This window comes from Callionymus lyra, chromosome 4 (assembly GCF_982586985.1).
Source record: "Callionymus lyra chromosome 4, fCalLyr1.hap1.1, whole genome shotgun sequence".
Lineage (NCBI taxonomy): Eukaryota > Metazoa > Chordata > Actinopteri > Syngnathiformes > Callionymidae > Callionymus > Callionymus lyra.
Genome location: NC_141821.1, coordinates 24,362,074 through 24,387,958, shown reverse-complemented (window position 1 = coordinate 24,387,958; position 25,885 = coordinate 24,362,074). Strand labels below are relative to the sequence as shown.

Here is a 25,885-nt window from a genome sequence, read left to right as displayed (position 1 = left end):
AATCGGTTCCGATCCATGGACAGCAGAAGACGCCGCTGCACACACACACACAAAACTCTTACCATCTTCATCCGTCATCACCAGCAGCTCCTCGCTCTCCTTCCGGCCTTCGGAGTTACTAAGAACCAGTCGAAGACTTATGTTGGTGTACGGAGGAAGGTTCCGGATGGTGTGCTGAGGGTTCCGACTGTTGAACACTTGCTCCTCCTTCACCAGAACACTGCACATAACAACACAAATTAAAACCCACACCTTCTCCAGAGTCCAATCCCTTCTTACCTGCCGACCCCTTCAGGTGTGTACGTGTACTGCACTGTCAGGTTGAAGGTGTGACATCGGGTCACATTGTAGCCAAACGGCTCCCACTGAACCGTCACCTGTTTGGACTGACTGTCAATCACCTGGAGGCGCCGAGGGCCGTGCAGAGGATCTGAGACACACACACAAACAAGCTCAGTACACAATTGACAACACAAAGTGTGTTTGTGAACATTTGAATGTGTCAGTGAACGCCTCTGTGTGTCAGTGAACTTTTTCAGGCTGTATCGCTGAACGTCTTCGGAGTGTAAGTGAACGTCTCAGTGAAGGTCTGGCTGCTTCTCAGCATGTGATGATGTGGTTGACAATCGGAGCATAAAACATTTGAGGTGAAAAAACAGAAAACATGAAATATTCATGTTTTCACAAGAGCTGCCGAGACACCAACTCACTTTAATGGATGTTAAATACACACGTCAGTTCAAAGGTACACACACAATCCAACCAACAAGATACGAAATTTGAAGTAAGTAAAAATAAAAAAGTTTGTGAGTGGGTTTGGCCGTGTTCATGAATGTGTGTGTGTGTGTGTGTGTGTGTGTGATGGGAAGAGCCAATCGACCGCAGCAATGAACCAATGAAAGAAGAAACACACAAAAAAAAAAGCACTAAAGTTTTCAGTCACCCACAGTGAGGGCGCTGTCAGAGATAAGTCACAAACCTTGTCACCGTGCTGTATTATTCAACAAACACATGCACAAACAGACACACACCCGTACACACACATACACACACACAGAGACGCACGCTGCTGTATAATTCAATAGGATAAATAAATTACACAAGGAAAATGTTCGGTGTCATTGAAGTGTGAATCATCTCTCCACAAAAGTTGTCAATCAAATTTGCCACTGGTCCTCCTTCTGCCAGTGTCATCTGATTATGTGTGTCGCTGTGTGCACAAGAGTGTGTGTGTGTGAGGATGTGAGGGAATGTATGTGTTTGTGTGTGTGTATCTGTGTGTATTTGTGTATGATTGAGAGAAGTTTGTGTGCTTTATTTAACGCTGACAGCAATGATAAACACAATGTTTTATGGGTGCAGATGTGTGTTTATCATGTACACACAAACATACTTAATCACAACCGCATATACAAACATGAAAGCACCCAAATATAAAAACTCACACACACATCAGCATACTCATGCACACAAGATACAACCCACATAGACACTATCTCTCTCTCTCACACACACACACAGCTACACACATTGTCGCACAATCGCAGACACAAACATTAAAGGCAGCAGCTGCGAGTTAAGTCAAAACATACCAGCACACTTGGTTCTGGCCCTCAGTGGAGGTCCCGGGTCACCCGTCCCTCCGTCCAGGGAGCGTGTCAGCAGTACACTTATCTGATACTCTGTGTCAGGGTCTAGATGACCGATCTTGTGAGTGGGTTTGTCCACCGGAGTCATGTCGATCAACATTCCAGCCATGGTGCGATACTCCACCTGAGGAGGGGAGGGGCGTAGATGAGATGACCACTACTGACCACTGACCACTGCGAGTGACCATGGTGGGGAACCATGAATACCAATAATCATCATTACAACCATGGCTTCGTCAAGACACTGAACAAAAAAAACAACAAATCACAGCCTCTGTTGGACTAGGATATACTTCAGCACTTATCTCCTATTTAACTACCCTAACCAAAACAAAGCCAAATAACCAAGTTAACAGCTGGATGAACCTGCTATGATCTCCATGAGCTGGTGCTGACGGATGATCTAATAGTAGAGAAGTTGTGTGTAACTGGATGCTGCAGTTGTCCTCCAGTCTTTGTGCGTTTGTGTTGAACATCTGATTGTAGAAGTCATGGAGCTAGTGCTAGCTGTGCTTGCCGAAGTGAGCTGACGCCTCACGTTGAAATCCAAAAGATAGAAGTGACAACTTCCTGAATCTTTCAGGTGTGACAGGAATATAAGAATTATTTCTTCACAATAAAATAGCTCTCTGATATGACGATTGATAAAATAATCCCCGCCAGTTCTTGCACCACGGATCCGGTATTATGTCGGCACTATGGTCATGGACCGACCTTTAGATAAAAACAGTGGAATTAAATCATATAGAGTTTCTGTCTCATTTTCACTAGTTTGCATGTTTTTTTTTTAATAACCTTGACTTAAACTAGCCTCTGGATGTGTCAAGAGCAACAGGGTATTTTTACTTTGGAGAAAATACCATCTTTTTGTCAAAACAAAACACATTTCAGGCAGTAAAGATTGTTTTTTCTATTTGCGTGGCCCAGTAATAAACGCCTCCTGGTTCTGATCCTACTGATTCCCTTTGGAACAGCTGGTCTAGATCACCCAGCAGGAACAGGAACTTGATGAAACATTGTGAAAGATTGTAGAAAATGTAGACGATAATGTCACTGTTCTGCTGGGAAGTTAACAGGAAGTGACTAACCAGTGGATGCAGCAAATATGTGTAAACCTCCACCTACTGATGAGGAAGTGACATCACTGTTAAATGAACGGAGTGCCAAGACCACAGAGCCGAATCCAAATGTTGACTCATTCCAGATGATTTGTTACGTATCCTCGGTCACTGAATGTGGGAACACTCACCTCCCGCTCTATGATCGGACCGTCACCGTTGATGGAGTTGGCGTTCAATTGGATCCACAGGTAGGTGGCACCGACAGCCATCAGCTGAGGGGGCGCTATCGGCACCGGGGGCTCTAGTACAGAAGAAGTAAGGATTAAATCAACAAGAACTCACCGTGACTCGCTGACTCGACTCACGTTTGACCGTCAGGTCCGCATAGGAGGACACGCCCACTCCTTGCTCTGATTGGCCGATACAGCGATACTTTCCAGAGTCATTCTTTGTCGTGTTTTTCACATCGAAACTAGCAACATATCGACGGGAGTTGACAGGTTTGGTGTCGGTCGCCCCGGCGTGCTGACCATCCATCCCCTGGTGATTGAGGATCGATCATTATGGTATTGATTATGATAGGATATTTGCGAGTGTGAGGGAGAATCATCACCTGGAGGTGCAGCTGCAGGTTGCTCTGAGGACGTCCGTTGATCGTGCACTGAAACGTCGCCTTCTGTCCTGCGTTCACCTCCACGCCTTTGATATGCAGAAAGTGAGGCGTTCCACCTGGAAACACACGTGCACGCAGTGTTATTGATTAATGATGGTGGAGTTGACCACGTCACTGTGTGTGTGTGTGTGTGTGTGTGTGTGTGTGTGTCTTACTGCACTGGTGTCCCTGCAGCTTGATGTCTCGTAGAGCGAGGACGCCTCTCTGTCCGCTGCTGACGGCTTCAAACACGACCTGCCGAGAAGAATAAAAAAAGTGTAACTTCATTTGTACTTAATTCCATTTCCTCTTATGATATTAACTCCCGACTGATCTGACGACACTTAAGCTGCTCTCAGGAGAGAATCATATTGAATTGTGCAATTATAGCCGGAACACAGTGAATCTGCACAGCATCCAGATCCAGGTGTAGTCCCGGGACAGCAGGGTATTAGAACGAGGACAGCAATTGCATAATAGAAAGAGATAACAGAACAAGAAAAAAGATGGATCTTAGAACCAGTAAAACAGCTGGATATTAACAAGTGGACAACAACTAGATAATAAAACCAGGACAACAGTTGGATATTAAAACCAGGACAACAACTGGACATTGGAACTGGTATTACAGCTGGATATTGAAACCAGGACAACAGCTGGATATCAAAACCAGGATAACAGCTGGATATTAAAACCTGGATAACAGCTGGATAATAAAAAAATGACAACAGCTGGATATTAAAGCCGGTACAACAGCTGGATATTAAAACCTGGACAACAGCTGGATATCAAAACCAGGATAACAGCTGGATATTAAAACCAGGACAACAGCTGGATAATAAAAAATGACAACAGCTGGATATCAAAATCAGGACAACAGCTGGATATCAAAATCAGGACAACAGCTGGATATTAAAACCAGGACAACAGCTGGATAATAAAAAAATGACAACAGCTGGATATCAAAATCAGGACAACAGCTGGATATTAAAACCATGACAACAGCTGGATAATAAAAAAAATGACAACAGCTGGATATCAAAATCAGGACAACAGCTGGATATTAAAACCAGGACAACAGCTGGATAATAAAAAAAATGACAACAGCTGGATATCAAAATCAGGACAACAGCTGGATATCAAAACCTGGACAACAGCTGGATACTAAAACTGGGACCACAGCTGGATATTCAAACCAGGACAACGCCTGGATATCAAAACCAGGACAATGCCTGGATATCAAAACCAGAACAACAGCTGGATATTAAAACCAGGACCACAACTGGACATTGGAACTGGTATTACAGCTGGATACTAAAACCAGGACAACGCTTGGATATCAAAACCAGAACAACAGCTGGATATTAAAACCTGGACAACAGCTGGATATTAAAACCAGGACAACAGCTGGATATCAAAACCAAGACAACAGCTGGATATTAAAACCAGGATAACAGCTGGATATCAAAACCTGGACAACAGCTGGATATTAAAACCAGGACAACAGCTGGATAATAAAAAAATGACAACAGCTGGATATCAAAATCAGGACAACAGTTGGATAATAAAAAAATGACAACAGCTGGATATTAAAATCAGGACAACAGCTGGATAATAAAAAATGACAACAGCTGGATATCAAAATCAGGACAACAGCTGGATAATAAAAAAATGACAACAGCTGGATATCAAAATCAGGACAACAGCTGGATATTAAAATCAGGACAACAGCTGGATAATAAAAAATGACAACAGCTGGATATCAAAATCAGGACAACAGCTGGATAATAAAAAAATGACAACAGCTGGATATCAAAATCAGGACAACAGCTGGATAATAAAAAATGACAACAGCTGGATATCAAAACCTGGACAACAGCTGGATACTAAAACCAGGACCACAGCTGGATATTAAAACCAGGACAACGCCTGGATATCAAAACCAGAACAACAGCTGGATATTAAAACCAGGACAACAACTGGACATTGGAACTGGTATTACAGCTGGATATTAAAGCCGGTACAACAGCTGGATACTAAAACCAGGACAACGCCTGGATATCAAAACCAGAACAACAGCTGGATATTGAAACCAGGACCACAGCTGGATATTAAAACCAGGATAACAGCTGGATAATAAAAAAAGGACAAAAGCTGGAAATCAAAACCAGGACAACAGCTAGAAATGTAAACCAGGACAACAGCTGGATGTTAAAACCGGGACAACAGCTGGATATTAACATCAGGACAACAACTAGATAATAAAACCAGGACAACAGCTGGATATAAAACCAGGACTACAACTAGATATTAAAACAAGGACAACAACTGGACATTGGAACTGGTATTACAGCTGGATATTAAAGCCGGTACAACAGCTGGATACTAAAACCAGGACAACGCCTGGATATCAAAACCAGAACAACAGCTGGATATTGAAACCAGGACCACAGCTGGATATTAAAATCAGGACAACAGCTGGATAATAAAAAATGACAACAGCTGGATATCAAAATCAGGACAACAGCTGGATATCAAAACCTGGACAACAGCTGGATACTAAAACCAGGACCACAGCTGGATATTAAAACCAGGACAACGCCTGGATATCAAAACCAGAACAACAGCTGGATATTAAAACCAGGACAACAACTGGACATTGGAACTGGTATTACAGCTGGATATTAAAGCCGGTACAACAGCTGGATACTAAAACCAGGACAACGCCTGGATATCAAAACCAGAACAACAGCTGGATATTGAAACCAGGATAACAGCTGGATATTAAAACCAGGACAACAGCTGGATAATAAAAAAAATGACAACAGCTGGATATCAAAATCAGGACAACAGCTGGATATTAAAACCAGGACAACAGCTGGATAATAAAAAAATGACAACAGCTGGATATCAAAATCAGGACAACAGCTGGATATCAAAATCAGGACAACAGCTGGATAATAAAAAATGACAACAGCTGGATATCAAAACCTGGACAACAGCTGGATACTAAAACCAGGACCACAGCTGGATATTAAAACCAGGACAACGCCTGGATATCAAAACCAGAACAACAGCTGGATATTAAAACCAGGACAACAACTGGACATTGGAACTGGTATTACAGCTGGATATTAAAGCCGGTACAACAGCTGGATACTAAAACCAGGACAACGCCTGGATATCAAAACCAGAACAACAGCTGGATATTGAAACCAGGACCACAGCTGGATATTAAAACCAGGATAACAGCTGGATAATAAAAAAAGGACAAAAGCTGGAAATCAAAACCAGGACAACAGCTAGAAATGTAAACCAGGACAACAGCTGGATGTTAAAACCGGGACAACAGCTGGATATTAACATCAGGACAACAACTAGATAATAAAACCAGGACAACAGCTGGATATAAAACCAGGACTACAACTAGATATTAAAACAAGGACAACAACTGGACATTGGAACTGGTATTACAGCTGGATATTAAAGCCGGTACAACAGCTGGATACTAAAACCAGGACAACGCCTGGATATCAAAACCAGAACAACAGCTGGATATTGAAACCAGGACCACAGCTGGATATTAAAATCAGGACAACAGCTGGATAATAAAAAATGACAACAGCTGGATATCAAAATCAGGACAACAGCTGGATATCAAAACCTGGACAACAGCTGGATACTAAAACCAGGACCACAGCTGGATATTAAAACCAGGACAACGCCTGGATATCAAAACCAGAACAACAGCTGGATATTAAAACCAGGACAACAACTGGACATTGGAACTGGTATTACAGCTGGATATTAAAGCCGGTACAACAGCTGGATACTAAAACCAGGACAACGCCTGGATATCAAAACCAGAACAACAGCTGGATATTGAAACCAGGATAACAGCTGGATATTAAAACCAGGACAACAGCTGGATAATAAAAAAAATGACAACAGCTGGATATCAAAATCAGGACAACAGCTGGATATTAAAACCAGGACAACAGCTGGATAATAAAAAAATGACAACAGCTGGATATCAAAATCAGGACAACAGCTGGATATTAAAATCAGGACAACAGCTGGATAATAAAAGATGACAACAGCTGGATATCAAAATCAGGACAACAGCTGGATGATAAAAAATGACAACAGCTGGATATCAAAATCAGGACAACAGCTGGATATCAAAACCTTGACAACAGCTGGATATTAAAGCCGGTACAACAGCTGGATACTAAAACCAGGACAACGCCTGGATATCAAAACCAGGATAACAGCTGGATAATAAAAAAAGGACAAAAGCTGGAAATCAAAACCAGGACAACAGCTGGATATCAAAACCAAGACAACAGCTGGATATTAAAACCAGGAAAACAGCTGGATATCAAAACCTGGACAACAGCTGGATATTAAAACCAGGATAACAGCTGGATAATAAACAATGACAACAGCTGGATATCAAAATCCGGACAACAGCTGCATATTAAAACCAGGACAACAGCTGGATATTAAAACGAGGACAACAGCTAGAAATGTAAACCATGACAACAGCTGGATATCAAAACCAGGACAACAGCTGGATATTAAAACCAGGATAACAGCTGGATATCAAAACCAGGATAACAGCTGGATAATAAAAAAAATGACAACAGCTGGATATCAAAACCAGGACAACAGCTGGATATTAAAACCAGGATAACAGCTGGATAATAAAAAAATGACAACAGCTGGATATTAAAACCAGGATAACAGCTGGACAATAAAAAATGACAACAGCTTGATATTAAAACCAGGAAAACAGCTGGATATCAAAACCAGGACAACAGCTGGATATTAAAACCAGGACAACAGCTGGATATCAAAACCTGGACAACAGCTGGATATTAAAACCAGGACAACAGCTGGATATCAAAACCTGGACAACAGCTGGATATTAAAACCAGGATAACAGCTGGATAATAAAAAAAGGACAACAGCTGGATATTAAAACCAGGACAACAGCTGGATATCAAAACCAGGACAACAGCTGGATTTCAAAACCTGGACAACAGCTGGATATTAAAACCAGGATAACAGCTGGATAATAAAAAAAAAGGACAACAGCTGGATATCAAACCCAGGACAACAGCTGGATATTAAAACCAGGACAACAGCTGGATATCAAAACCTGGACAACAGCTGGATATTAAAACCAGGACAACAGCTGGATATGAAAACCAGGACAAAGGATGGATATTAAAACAAGTAAGTCAGTAATTAAGTAATTAGTATTTGTAGAGCGCTTTTCCAGACCAGGGTCGAATACCCAATAAAATAAATACTCAAAAGGTCAAGACAACACCGAGACACAAGAGTCTCAGAAAATCAAGGAAAAGCCTGCACTTTAAAGTGTCTTTAGATGTTTCTTGAAGGAGTCAGTAGATCCATCAAACACAGAGAGAGAGGAAGATCGTTCCAAAGCTTAGGAGCAACAGCCTGGAAGGATTTCTCTCCTCTGGTTCGGAAGCGTGTTCAGGAACCATCAGCAGATTCTTATCCACAGACCTCAGAGCCCGAGCTTGGGTGTAAGGCTGGATCAGATCAGTATGTAAGGAGGAGCCTGACCATGAATAGATCTGAAAGTAAGTACCAACATTTTAAAGTTGATCCTGAAAGAAACTGGCAGCCAGTGAAGAGTTTTGAAGATCGGAGAAATGCGAGTACTTCTACTAGAGCGGGTCAGAATTCTTGCTGCAGAGTTCTGTATCAACTGCAGGCGAGACAGCTCCTTGTTGTTAAGACATGAAAACAAACTGTTACAATAGTCCAGACAAGAAGACACAAACGCATGGATTACAAGCTCCAGAAGTTTAGAGATTTTTCTTAGTTGAAGGAAACAGTTTCTTGTCAGTTTTTTGCAGTGTCTTTGTCAAATACAAAACCCAGGTTTCACAGGATCAGTTTGACAGACTGACCTAAGTCAAACCTGACTCAACCCTGGAACCTTACCATCAGGAGCAATAACCAGGACAACAGCTAGATATTAACACGAGGACAACAGCTGGATATTAAAATCTGGACAACAGCTGGATATTAAAACCTGAACAACAGCTGGATATCAACACGAGGACAACAGCTGGATATTAACACAAGGACAACAGCTGGATAATAAAACAAGGACAACAGCTGGATATTAAAACCAGGACCACAGCTGGATAATAAAACAAGGACAACATCTGGATATTAACACGAGGACAACATCTGGATATCAAAAAGAGGACAACAGCTGGATATTAAAATGAAGACAACGACTGGATATCAAAACCAGGACAACAGCTGGATATGAAAACCAGGACAGCAACTGGTTATTTAATCCAGGACAATAGCAGGATATTAAAATGAAGACAACATCTGGATATTAAATTCATGACAACAGCTGGATATTTAAACGTGAACAACAGCTGGATATTAACACAAGGACAAAAGCTGGATATTAAAACCTGGACAACAGCTGGATATTAAAACCAGGAAAACAGCTGGATATTGAAACCAGGACAACAGCTGGATATCAAAACAAGGACAACAGCTAGATATTAAAACCAGAACAGCTGGATATTAAAACCAGAACAACAGCTGGATAATAAAACCAGGACAACAGCTGGATATTAAAACCAGAACACCAGCTGCATATTAAAACCAGAAAACAGCTGGATATCAAAACCAGGACAACAGCTGGATATTAAAACCAGGACAACAGCTGGATATGAAAACCAGGAAAAAGGATGGCTATTAAAACAAGTAAGTCAGTAATTAAGTAATTAGTATTTGTAGAGCGCTTTTCCAGACCAGGGTCGAATACCCAATAAAATAAATACTCAAAAGGTCAAGACAACACCGAGACACAAGAGTCTCAGAAAATCAGGGAAAAGCCTGCACTTTAAAGTGTCTTTAGATGTTTCTTGAAGGAGTCAGTAGATCCATCAAACACAGAGAGAGAAGAAGATCGTTCCAAAGCTTAGGAGCAACAGCCTGGAAGGATTTCTCTCCTCTGGTTCGGAAGCGTGTTCAGGAACCATCAGTAGATTCTGATCCACAGACCTCAGAGCCCGAGCTGGGGTGTAAGGCTGGATCAGATCAGTATGTAAGGAGGAGCCTGACGAAGAATAGCTCTGAAAGTAAGAACCAGAATTTTAAAGTTGATCCACAGCTGGATAATAAAACCAGGACAACATCTGGATATTAAAACCAGGACAACAGCTGGATATCAAAAAGAGGACAACAGCTGGATATTAAAATGAAGACAACAACTGGATATCAAAACCAGGACAACAGCTGGATATCAAAACCAGGACAGCAACTGGTTATTTAATCCAGGACAATAGCAGGATATTAAAATGAAGACAACATCTGGATATTAAATTCTGGACAACAGCTGGAGATCAAAACCAGGACAACTACTGGATATTAAAATGAATACAACAGCTTGATATTAACACGAGGACAAACGCTGGATATTAAAACCAGGACAACAGCTGGATATCAAAACCAGGACAACAGCTGGATATTAAAACCAGAACAGCTGGATATTAAAACCAGGACAACAGCTGGATATTAAAACCAGAACAGCTGGATATTAAAACCAGGACAACAGCTGGATATTAAAACCAGAACAGCTGGATATTAAAACCAGAACAGCTGGATATTAAAACCAGAACAACAGCTGGATATTAAAACTAGTACAACAGCTGGATAGCAAAACTTGGACAGCAACTGGATATTAAAACCAGAACAACAGCTGCATATTAAAATCAGGAAAACAGCTGGATATCAAAACCAGGACAACAGCTGGATATTAAAACCAGGACAACAGCTGGATATCAAAATCAGGAAAACAGCTGGATATCAAAATTAGGAAAACAGCTGGATATTAAAACCATAACAACAGTTGCATATTAAAACCAGGACAACAGCTGGATATTAAAACCAGGACAACAGCTGGATTTTAATTCAAGGACACATCTGGATATTAAAACCAGGACAACAGCTGGATATTCAAAACAGGATAACAACTGGATAATAAAACTAGGACAACAGCTGGATATTAAACCAGGATAAAAGCTCAATATTAGTAACCGGACAAAAGATTGATATCAAAACCAGGACAACAGCTGGATATTAAAACCAGAACAACTGGATATTAAAACCAGGAAAACAGCTGGATATTGAAACCAGGACAACAGCTGGATAATAAAACCAGGACAACAACTGGATATTAAAACCAGGAAAACAGCTGGATATTAAAAGTAGTACAACAGCTGGATAGCAAAACTTGGACAGCAGCTGGATATTAAAACCAGAACAACAGTTGCATATTAAAACCAGGACAACTTCTGGATAATAAAACAAGGACAACAGCTGGATATTAAAACCAGGAAAACAGCTCAATATTAGTAACCAGACAAAAGATTGATATTAAAACTAGAACAACAGCTGGATATTAAAACAAGGACAATAGCTGGATAATTAAACAAGGACACATCTGGATATTAAAACCAGGACAACAGCTGGATATTAAAACCAGGACAACAGATGGATAATAAAACCAGGACAACAGCTGCATAGTAAAACCAGGACAACAGCTGGATATAAAAACCAGGACAACAACTGGATATTAAAACTTGGACAACAGCTGGATTTTAAAACCAGGACAACAACTGGATAATAAAACCTGGACAACAGTCCTCTTAAGGGACAAATGATGCGTGAGCATGGCTGGACTGCAACTGATAGAGGTTGGTTTAGGAAGGATGATACTATGATACTCGTTTTAAGATTGATGACGGAACATTTGTTTGTGACTGACTCATTAGTTGATTGAAAGCAAAGAGGCTGCTGACCACACGCGAATACTGCAAGAATTCACTCATTCAACACTTTGTCGATTATCGTGAAAGCCACAAGACAACACACGTGATCGAAACCTCCCACTCAGTTTCATCACTCACCAAAACCAGATCTAAATACCAGGACCTGGAACCTCCCTAAAGATAATAATGATTAGTAGATAACTTTATTGAAGTAGTTTTTCTTTGTTGGCATATCCATGAAACAGTGTCATTAGACACATTAAAGAGAAAAGATCTGATAATACATAGTGTTATTTATTCTGTAGAAGTTTCTTGAGATAACGGTGTTAATCATTATTTTACTTACTTGAATATTTACACTTTCATTAAAATTGAATTGAACCAGGACATTGTATAACAACACACCCAAGTTCATGGTAAACTTCTTGGCTTTAGGGTAACATGGGGTTGACCCCCTCTTATAGTCAGTGAATGTCTATTAAACACAAAGGCAGCCTGAAAGCCTATTAGTTAACCCCCCGTTTGACAATATGCGGATATGATTTGAGAGGGCAAAGAAGCTGTGATTTCAACAGCAATCAGCATTGATTGTCTGTCAAAGAGCCACGTGGCTGCACGAGTGACGCGCCAACAGTGATGCTAATATTAGTTCCATGTGGCAGACAGCACGTAGTTGGCCTGCTGTTGACACGCTGAGTGAGATAATTCATCAATTTGATTTGAATACTTTATCTATGGGTCCTCATAACTAGTCATGTGCCCATGAAGCTCCGTGAAGCAGTGTCATTATTCTCAGAGCCCACTAGATGGCTAGAGTCTGCACTATATTCTATTGTTTTGAACATCCGTTCTAATCCATCACTACTTATAACTAGTGATGGTCTGATGAAGCTTCATGAAGCAGTGTCATGTTGTTTAGAGGACGGTAGGTGGCGCCATCAACTTAAAAAAGATGGGATCTTTCATTAGAACAGTTGTATAAAACAAAGGAAAATAGTGCAGAGACTGCCATCTAGTGGACTCTGAAAATAATGAAACTGCATCATGAAGCTTCATCAGTACATCACTACTTATGACACACTCGAAGAGTTCCACAACAAACCTTGGAACGTGCATTAATTCATTAGAAAACAGTGCAGCACATCCTCCCTTATCTGCCCTCCGTCTGCCAACGAGCATAAAAAGCGAGAAATGCACTTTTCCACGCGAAATGCGGAGAAAGTTTTTGCCAGGCTCATGAAAATGGAAAGTTTTAGGCGATGCTTGTGCCAGTGAGAAACAAAAGGAAATATGAAGAAGGAATAAAAAAGAACCATTTTCTTTTTCTTCAGCCAAATGAATGTACTGTTTATAAACACAAGTTCGTCCTCCAAGAGGCCTGGATCGGAATTTGTAATATGAGGTCAATTGAGTTGGAAGCAAATTAAAACAACACTCGACCCCAACAAACTCTCATACTATTGCAATCCTGCATGTTTGCATCTCTAACCATTGATTGATTCTCTTCATGTTCACAGCACCAGACACCCTGGTCAGGTTACTCACCTGGTAGCGGTTTGGCCAAAACGTGGACACAGCTAGCTCCACCCCTTTCCAGGTGTTGTAGGTCGGGACCGACCAGTTGAAGACAGGGACCCCCAGAGGGCTGTTGTTCTCTGCGGGCGACACACAAAACGTCAACTAAACCCACCCGGCAGAAGCGCCCGCTGTCACATTCCGTTTCACCTTTCACGTAGACGTTTAGGGTGGATGAGGGGTCGCGACCCCCCCCTTGGTAGAGCCCGAATTCCAGGCAGTGAGTGTCGTTCTCTTTGAGGGGCTGCAGGAACAGCTGGGCCCGCTGACCCAGAGAGCGGCCCGACATGTTCACATACAGGAAGGAGGCCACGCCTGGCGTGACGAGACCAACACAAAGTGTCATTTACCAATTTAAACACATTTAAACACATTCCATAGAAAAAATAACCGGGGAGATTTGTCAACTTTTTTTCCCCCTCTTATATCGCACACACACACACTCACCCTTCTGACACTATGGTGTGTTTGTGTGTGTCCCAGTTGTGTTCAGGGTACATTAATAATTCTAAGATGACTGTTATCAGCTCACTGCCAGCTGTAAACACACACACGGAAAAGTTTGCTTTCTTTGACAGGCTGCTTGTGTGTGTGCGTATGTTTGTGTGTGTGTGTGTGTGTTAGTGTGTCAGCAGCTGCACCGTTCAGATTAGATTGAACTTGTACCATTTATGGGAACATTAAATGGAGACTGCAATCACTGGCGGATCGATGCTGTGTGTGTGTGTGTGTGTGTGTGTGTGTTTGTGTGTGTGGCAGGAGGTAGTTTAAACTGGACGAGTTACTGTGAACAACTCAGAGAGGCTCGGTGTTCTGGCAGAAACACAAAAGCCTTTTCTTCCTCTCCTCCTCCTCCTCCTCTCGTCCACAATCTCTCTCTCTCTGCTTCTCCTCCTCTCCCGTCTTCTCCTCCATCCCTCCATCTATCTCTACTCTTTTGTCCCTCTCCTCCCAGCAGCCCCTGTTGTCCATTCCTCTACTCCCCTTAACTCCTCTTCTCCTTTCTGTCCTCAATCAATCACAGTAATCGCATCCTCCTTGTGTTTCTGTCTCTCACCTGATTGGCTCTGTGATTTAAGAGCGCTGCATTCTCATTCGTCAGCAGCATAACCTTCGTGAGCTTGTTACACACACACACACACACACGCACGCACACACACACTATAACTCTGAGCTCAATGGAAGACAATTCTGCTGCAGTTGAGCAGCACGACTCTCCTGCTCTGGATCAGGGTCAACGTTGGTGGAGCGAGAACGGACTCCTGAGGAACCTCGGCAGCTGTGATGGAAAAAAAAAGAAAAAAAAAAGGTACCTGCAGGCAACCAGGTGTGTCCATCTCCACGCTGCCAGTCGAAATCGTCGTCCGTCGACTGCAGCAAGCCGCAGTCAGGTGACTCGGTGGTGAGACAGGCTGTTGGACACAAGGACATCATCAGTGTTATAGTTATTACCCCACCGTGTCGTCACGACAACATCATCCCTACAACCCCCCACAAACACACTTGGAGAATCTTTGCTTAACAAAGTCGTCTCTGTGGACGTGTTGTGTCCTGTTGCGCATCCCTTCCCCCCCTATAGCCCCCCGCCATCCATACTTGGGGGGGGGGGGGGGGACTTCCTGTCCAAAGGCAGGGATCATTTCTGTGTTTGTTACCAAGTAATTATCAGTAATTAGCATAATACTCAAATACACACACACCCGTCGGCTCCGGCTGCTGCATTATTCATGCGGAGCCCGGGGCCAGTTAGCCCTGCTAATGCTAAAAGTGAGGCTGAGCGCCGCGCACTTTTACTCCGAACGAAACCCAAACACATGAATAGATGAGACGTGACAGCGGCGATGACACTGGCCCGCTCCGAGTGACCCCCAGAGGCCCGTGTGCGTCGGTGGGGCGTGTGCGAGGAAAAGTGATAAAGAGAAATGAGAGTGGACAGGGAGCAGAGGTGCCATTTAACTGGTGGGAATAAACGCACACTAACAAACACGCTTACATGCCCGAGCGAGCGCACACCGGTCGCACCGACTCACACTCATAAGACATGCCTTTATTAAGCCGCGACCATGAGGGTCGCTGTGTGTGTGTGCGTGATCCCACGTGTGTGTGTTGGTATGACTGCATGTCGGTGAGTGTGTGTGTGTGTATATTGGTGTGTGAGAAAAGTGTGTGTACTTGTGTGAGACAGATACAAAGGTCGGAGAAAAATCTGCTTCCTGAAAAAACTGTTTTTCCGACACACTTCCTCTACCCTTTTCATACACCCTCCATCTCTGTGTGTGTGTGTCCTTGTGTGTGTGCATGTCTGCATGTGTGTGTGTGTGAGACTGTGTGTTCATGTGTGTGTAGGCATTGAGGAAATACTATTCAGCAGCAGATGTTTCATTCTAAAGCTGAGAAGAGTGCAGCGTTTAAACCACTCACTCACACACACACACACGGACAAACACACACACTCACATGTGGACAGGCACACACAGATACACCGCACAAACACACACACCCACACACACATCATCACAAGCTCACATGCACACCCACAGAAGCAGACACATGCACAAACAGACACATACACACAATCAGACACACACAAACACTCTCACACCTGCACACAATACAGACACACGCACACAACCTCACATGTTGACACATCCGCACAGACACACACACACACCAAGACAGACAGAAGTAGACACACACACCTTATCACAAGCTCACAGACACACAAAAGCAGACACACACACATAAGTAGACACACACACAAAGAAACACACACACACACAGATAAGGAGACACACACATGTACACAGACACACACACACACAAGCAGACACACTCAAACACCCACACCTACACACAAAAACAGACACAAACACACACATCCTCACATGTGGACAGGCACAGACACACACACACACCAAGGCAGACAGAAGCAGACACACACACATTATCACAAGCTCACAGACACACAAAAGCAGACACACACACACAAGTAGACACACACAAAGAATCACACACACACACAGATAAGGAGACACACACACACATACACAGAAGCAGACCCACACACAGAAGTAGACACACACCGAAGCAGACACACACACTCAGACACACACACATACCCAACAGACACACACAAACACCCACACCTACACACAAAAACAGACACACACATCCTCACATGTGGACAGGCACAGACACACACACACACACCAAGACAGACAGAAGCAGACACACAAACATTATCACAAGCTCACAGACACACAAAAGCAGACACACGCACCCACACACACCCAAGTAGACACACACAAAGAAACACACACACACACACAGATAAGGAGACACACACACACACACACACATACATTCACAGAAGCAGACCCACACACAGAAGTAGACACACACACACCGAAGCAGACACACACACAGAAGCAGACCCACACACAGAAGTAGACACACACACCGAAGCAGACATACACACACACACAGGAGCAGACACACAGACACACACAGGAGCAGACACACAGACACACACAGACATGATTAAAGGTGCTTTGAATGAGTTGATGGATCAGAACTTTGTCTCAACAAAACATATTCAAGATCATATCATATCATATCAATATATCAATCATATCCAAGAACGATATTTCAGAGTCAAACCTGTGACACATCCAGACTGACCAAGACTGCCAAGTGTTGTGTTGTTGGTGTCACGCTGTGGTATTGTCGACACTCGGTGACGCTCGTGTGCACCAATGGGAAGAGAATGTTTGGGCAAATTGTGTGTCTCCGGATCGAGTCAAGACTCCCGGGACGAGCCGTGATGGACGGCACAACCTCTGCATCACCACGGCGATTATAGTGATAAGAATCATGACATCATCACATCGGACCGCAGCGCAGCTGTATGTAACGACAGCTCCGGTAGGTGTGTGTGTGTGTGCGTGCGTCTTGACCAAACACACACACACATATCTGTCCCCCGAGGGTGTGTTTTGGCTCCCTGTCATCACTCTACGCTGCCTGTAGGAACACGGTTTGGTATGTGACATATGGGGGACACATCCAGGAGTGTCTATCTGCTTCCATGTGTAACTGTGTTCCATGTCTTTGTGCATTACTGTATGCGCCCAGTGTGTGTGTGTGTGTGTGAGTGTGAGTGTGTGTGAGTCAGGGTGTCCTCTGGGTGAAGACCTTTCTGGGTTGAATGTTGTGACTCAGCTGGAGGTCACAGATGACCTTATATTAGCGGGTGGGCGGAGCCAGAGATGTCAACAACGTTGTTGTGTCTTTGCTCGTGGGTGTTCATGTGTGTGTGCGCGCGTGTGTTGTGCGTCGCCCGCAGCATCCTCCTGGTTGTGTAGCAGGCACGATCCTGCAGGTCCTCGACTCCAGCGACCAGTTTAAAATTGAATTCAGCGGAGACCGAAGAAAGAGGCACAAGACTGATCCCAGAACTGCTGAAGAGCACATTCTGGTCCATCGGTCCACTTTGGGCTTCGTCAGCAGACTTTCCGGGGACCCCCTGGCGTTAAAAGTCTTTGGACCTCCGCATCGATGCCTGTCCGTCTGACTCTCTCTTATCAATCAATCTGATCAATAACAGTGATTACTAATCGATTTTTGCAGACAGAAGGTTCAAGTAAGTAAAGTGCTGAGCACACAGGAAACGTCTTAACACAGATTAAACTGATACACACCCTAATCCCTACTACAATCCCCGTCTCATTAGTTACGTCTTCTCACATACACACAGGCACACAGGCACACGCACACACACCTTCAAAAACAATAATCCTTTGAATATGATCCCGGATTTGGGCCACAACACAAATCAGTGCAACATCTCTGGACAAGAACTTGAACTCTCATCCACACACACCAGCACATACACGCACTCTGCTACACAATCACACATACACAATCACACAAATATGCACTCTTCTACACAACCACACATACACAATCACACAAATATGCACTCTTCTACACAACCACACATACACAATCACACAAATATGCACTCTTCTACACAATCACACATACATACACACACATATGCACTATTCTACACAATCACACATACATACACACACATATGCACTCTTCTACACAATCACACATACATACACACACATATGCACTATTCTACACAATCACACAATCACACAAATATGCACTCTTCTACACAATCACACAAATATGCACTCTTCTACACAACCACACATACACAATCACACAAATATGCACTCTTCTACACAATCACACATACATACACACACATATGCACTATTCTACACAATCACACATACATACACACACATATGCACTCTTCTACACAATCACACATACATACACACACATATGCACTATTCTACACAATCACACAATCACACAAATATGCACTCTTCTACACAATCACACAAATATGCACTCTTCTACACAATCACACATACACAATCACACAAATATGCACTCTTCTACACAATCACACCAATATGCACTCTTCTACACAATCACACATACACAATCACACAAATATGCACTCTTCTACACAATCACACCAATATGCACTCTTCTACACAATCACACATACAGAAATATGCACTCTTCTACACAATCACACATACATACACACAAATATGCACTCTTCTACCCAATCACACATACACAATCACACAAATATGCACTCTTCTACACAATCACACATACACAATCACACAAATATGCACACTTCTACACAATCACACCAATATGCACTCTTCTACACAATCACACATACAGAAATATGCACTCTTCTACACAATCACACATACATACACACAAATATGAACTCTTCTACCCAATCACACATATACAATCACACAAATATGCACTCTTCTACACAATAACACATACACAATCACACAAATATGCACTCTTCTACACAATCACACATACACAATCCCACAAATATGCACTCTTCTACACAATCACACATACACAATCACAAATATTCACTATTCTACACAATCACACATACATACACACAAATATGCACTCTTCTACACAATCACACATACACAATCACACATACACAATCACACAAATATGCACTCTTCTACACAATCACACCAATATGCACTCTTCTACACAATCACACATACACAATCACACAAATATGCACTCTTCTACACGATCACACCAATATGCACTCTTCTACACAATCACACATACAGAAATATGCACACTTCTACACAATCACACCAATATGCACTCTTCTACACAATCACACATACAGAAATATGCACTCTTCTACACAATCACACATACATACACACAAATATGAACTCTTCTACCCAATCACACATATACAATCACACAAATATGCACTCTTCTACACAATAACACATACACAATCACACAAATATGCACTCTTCTACACAATCACACATACACAATCCCACAAATATGCACTCTTCTACACAATCACACATACACAATCACACAAATATTCACTATTCTACACAATCACACATACATACACACAAATATGCACCCTTCTACACAATAACACATACACAATCACACAAATATGCACTCTTCTACACAGTCACACATACATACACACAAATATGCACTCGTCTACACAATCACACATACACAATCACACAAATATGCACATATAGAAAATCAAACACTTAGACACATACACACAATCACACATACGCACACTATCACACTTATATACAATTACCCACATGCACACTTCTAGACAGTCACACACATGTACACTTATACACAATCACAAAAACACACACATATGCACACTTATACACAAACACTCACACATGTACACATACAAACACTATCACACTTATACACAATCACACACAAGCACTTTATTACCCTTATAAACAACCACAAACACACACACACACTACACATTCTCGCACACTTTTACTTAATCATACAAACACACACACACTTCTACACATTCCCGCACACTTATACTTAATCACACAAACACACACACACACTTCTACACATTCCGGCATACTTATACTCAATCACACAAACACACACACACACTTCTAAACATTCTCACACACTTATACTCAATCACACAAACACACACACACCTCTACACATTCCCGCACACTTATACACAATCACAACAACACACACACACACCTACACACACATATGCACACTTATACACAAACACTCACACTCACACACACGCACACTTACAAAGACATTTACACTTATATACGATCATAAACACACACACACACTATCACACTTATAAACAATCACACATGTGCACACCTATAGACAATCAGAAACTCTCTCATACACAACCACAAACACATAGACACACTACACATTCACGCAAACTTATACTTAATCACACAAACACACACACACTTCTACACATTCTCGCACACTTATACTCAATCACACAAACACACACACACTTCTACACATTCCCGCACACTTATACTCAATCACACAAACACGCACACACTTCTACACATTCCCGCACACTTATACTCAATCACACATATACACACACTTCTACACATTCTCGCCACTTATACTTAATCATACAAACACACACACACTTCTACACTTTCTCGCACACTTATACTCAATCACACACACACACACACACACACACACACACACACACACACACTTCTACACATTCTCGCACACTTATACTCAATCACACAAACACACTTCTACACATTCCCCCACACTTATACTTAATCACACAAACACACACACACACACTTCTACACATTCTCGCACACTTATACTCAATCACACACACACACACTTCTACACATTCTTGCACACTTATACTCAATCACGCAAACACACACACACTTCTACACATTCTCGCACACTTATACTCAATCACACAAACACACACACACTTCTACACATTCTCGCACACTTATACTTAATCAAACGCACACACTTCTACACATTCTCGTACACTTATACTCAATCACACAAAAACACACACACTTCTACACATTACCGCACACTTATACTCAATCACACAAACACACACACACTTCTAAACATTCCCGCACACTTATAATCAATCACACACTTCTACACATTCTCGCACACTTCTACTCAATCACACGCACACACGTCTACACATTCTCGCACACTTATACTTAATCATACAAACACACACACACTTCTACACATTCTCGCACACTTATACTCAATCACACCAGACACTTCTACACATTCTTGCACACTTCTACTCAATCACACATCCACACACACACCTCTACACATTCTCGCACACTTATACTCAATCACACACACACACTTCTACACATTCTCGCACACTTATACTCAATCACACGCACACACTTCTACACATTCTCGCACACTTATAATCAATCATACAAACACACAATTACTTCTACACATTCTCGCACACTTATACTCAATCACACACACACACTTCTACACATTCTCGCACACTTATACTCAATCACACGCACACACTTCTACACATTGTCGCACACTTATAATCAATCATACAAACACACAATTACTTCTACACATTCTCGCACACTTCTACTTAATCACACCAGACACTTCTACACATTCTTGCACACTTCTACTCAATCACACATCCACACACACACTTCTACACATTCTCGCACACTTATAATCAATCACACAAGACAAAGTTTCCTAACTAGTGCATGTGTGTTGATGGCATCAGGCCTCAGAGATCACGTGTGATAAATGCAGTTGCCTCTGAGCGTCAGTGAACGCCTCGCGGCGGCTCGGGGTCTCACGGAGCCTTCAGGCGTCTTCTCATCTCACAGTTAAACAACAGCAGCGATAATCCATCCACTAATCCTCGCCGGGTTTGAGACGCTGCGTCTCAAGACATCTCGTTAATCCCAGAGGCCACAGGGGCCCATCGTCGTGGAGACGGATCAGCATCAGCACCGCCGGCTCCAACAGAACAAACAGTGAAGATTCAGTGTGATGTGGATCAAAGAGATTAGAGCTACAAAGATGTATTTAAATGAGATAGTGAGGGTGAGAGGGTGAGACGGCACAGGCTGGTGATGGGGTGTGAGAGGGTGAGGGAGGGGGGGGGGGGGTGACATCAAGAGGGTGAGGATAAAGAGGGAGTTGAGGGATGAGACTGGTAGATAAGGGAGGTTGCGAGGGGGTGACAGTGATGAGGGGGTGATTGGGGTGAGGTGAGGCTCACCATATTGTGAGGCGGGTGAGTGAGAGAGTGAATGATGCTGTGAGAGGATAAGAAAGTATCAGGCTGGTGGGTGAACTGGGTGAGGATTTTGTGATTGTAGTGAGTGATGTGAAGACAGATGAGAAAGTAGTGAGTGAAAAGGAGGATGACTTAATGAAGGAGTAGAGCAACAATAGAGCAACAATAGAGCATGAAACTATAGAAGAGACTGTACTTTAGGCACTGTTGACAGGGTGAGAAAGGAAGAACAGGGTGAGACTTGTTAAGGGGTGAGATGGTTGAACTGGTGCGACAATGCAAGGGTGAGAGTGTTGTGAAGCTGGTCAATTGAATATATGGAGTGATTTAGTGTGAGGTTGAAACTGGTGAGAGGCTTGAGAGGTGAAGACATGAGCAGCAGATGAACGGTTGAAGACATCAACAGACTCAAGTCACTGCTGATGTCACCAGAACACACTGCTCTGTTAGTACAGGTGTACACAAACACACAAACACACAAACACACAAACACAAACACACAAACACACACACATGCAGATATAGACACATGCATTCACATGGGCATACACTCATATGCCTGCACACATATATACACTTTTACATAGACTCACACACGCTCTCAAATACACACATTCACATAGACTCACACAAACTATCAGATACACACATTCACATAGACTCACTCACACTCTCCAATATACACTTTCAAATAGACTCACAGAAACTATCAGATACACACATTTAAATAGACTCACACACACTCTCCGATATATACATTCACATGGACCCATAAAAACTATCAGATACACACATTCACATAGACTCACACAAACTATCAGATATACACATTCACATAGACTCACACACACTCTCCGATATATGCATTAACATGGACTCACACAAACTATCAGATACACACATTCACATAGACTCACACACACTCTCCGATATATGCATTCACATGGACTCACACAAACTATCAGATACACACATTCACATAGACTCACACACACTCTCCGATATATGCATTAACATGGACTCACACAAACTATCAGATACACACATTCACATAGACTCACACAAACTATCAGATACACACAATCACATAGACTCACACAAACTATCAGATACACACATTCACATAGACTCACACAAACTATCAGATACACACATTCACATAGACTCACACAAACTATCAGATACACACAATCACATAGACTAACACAAACTATCAGATACACACATTCACATAGACTCACACACACTCTTCGATATATGCATTCACATGGACTCACAAAAACCATCAGATACACACATTCACATAGACTCACACACACTCTTCGATATATGCATTCACATGGACTCACAAAAACTATCAGATACACACATTCACATAGACTCACACACACTCTCCGATATATGCATTCACATGGACTCACACAAACTATCAGATACACACATTCACATAGACTCACACAAACTATCAGATACACACATTCACATAGACTCACACAAACTATCAGATAAAAACAATCACATAGACTCACACAAACTATCAGATACACACATTCACATAGACTCACACAAACTATCAGATACACACATTCACATAGACTCACACAAACTATCAGATAAAAACAATCACATAGACTCACACAAACTATCAGATACACACATTCACATAGACTCACGCAAACTATCAGATACACACATTCACATAGACTCACACAAACTATCAGATACACACATTCACATAGACTCACACAAACTATCAGATACACACAATCACATAGACTCACACAAACTATCAGATACACACATTCACATAGACTCACACACACTCTTCGATATACACATTCACATGGACTCACAAACACTCTTCCATATATGCATTCGCATGGACTCACACAAACTATCAGATACACACATTCACATAGACTCACACAAACTATCAGATACACACATTCAGATAGACTCACACAAACTATCAGATACACACATTCACATAGACTCACACACACTCTCCGATATATGCATTCACATGGAATCACACAAACTATCAGATACACACAATCACATAGACTCACACTAACTATCAGATACACACAATCACATAGACTCACACAAACTATCAGATACACACATTCACATAGACTCACACACACTCTTCGATATACACATTCACATGGACTCACAAACACTCTTCCATATATGCATTCGCATGGACTCACACAAACTATCAGATACACACATTCACATAGACTCACACAAACTATCAGATACACACATTCAGATAGACTCACACAAACTATCAGATACACACATTCACATAGACTCACACACACTCTTCGATATACACATTCACATGGACTCACAAACACTCTTCCATATATGCATTCGCATGGACTCACACAAACTATCAGATACACACATTCACATAGACTCACACAAACTATCAGATACACACATTCAGATAGACTCACACAAACTATCAGATACACACATTCACATAGACTCACACAAATTATCAGATACACACATTCACATAGACTCACACAAACTATCAGATACACACAATCACATAGACTCACACAAACTATCAGATACACACAATCACATAGACTCACACAAACTATCAGATACACACATTCACATAGACTCACACACACTCTCCGATATATGCATTAACATGGACTCACACAAACTATCAGATACACACATTCACATAGACTCACACAAACTATCAGATACACACAATCACATAGACTCACACAAACTATCAGATACACACATTCACATAGACTCACACAAACTATCAGATACACACATTCACATAGACTCACACAAACTATCAGATA

At 42.1% G+C, this 25,885-nt stretch overlaps 1 protein-coding gene across 3 annotated transcripts in view; it reads right to left on the bottom strand.

The window, feature by feature from the left end:
* LOC148082168 (receptor-type tyrosine-protein phosphatase mu-like) overlaps positions 1-25,885 on the bottom strand; it is a 52,621-nt gene that overhangs the window by 22,095 nt on the left and 4,641 nt on the right. For all 3 annotated transcript variants that reach the window (XM_087789278.1, XM_087789279.1, XM_087789280.1), the window contains exons 2-11: positions 15,094-15,192; positions 13,931-14,095; positions 13,751-13,860; positions 3,539-3,617; positions 3,324-3,439; positions 3,076-3,250; positions 2,899-3,011; positions 1,593-1,773; positions 280-430; positions 63-220 (exon numbers count right to left, since the gene is read on the bottom strand). In XM_087789278.1, coding sequence (XP_087645404.1) covers positions 63-220; positions 280-430; positions 1,593-1,773; positions 2,899-3,011; positions 3,076-3,250; positions 3,324-3,439; positions 3,539-3,617; positions 13,751-13,860; positions 13,931-14,095; positions 15,094-15,192 — 1,347 coding nt within the window. The remainder of the gene's footprint in view (positions 1-62; positions 221-279; positions 431-1,592; positions 1,774-2,898; positions 3,012-3,075; positions 3,251-3,323; positions 3,440-3,538; positions 3,618-13,750; positions 13,861-13,930; positions 14,096-15,093; positions 15,193-25,885) is intronic.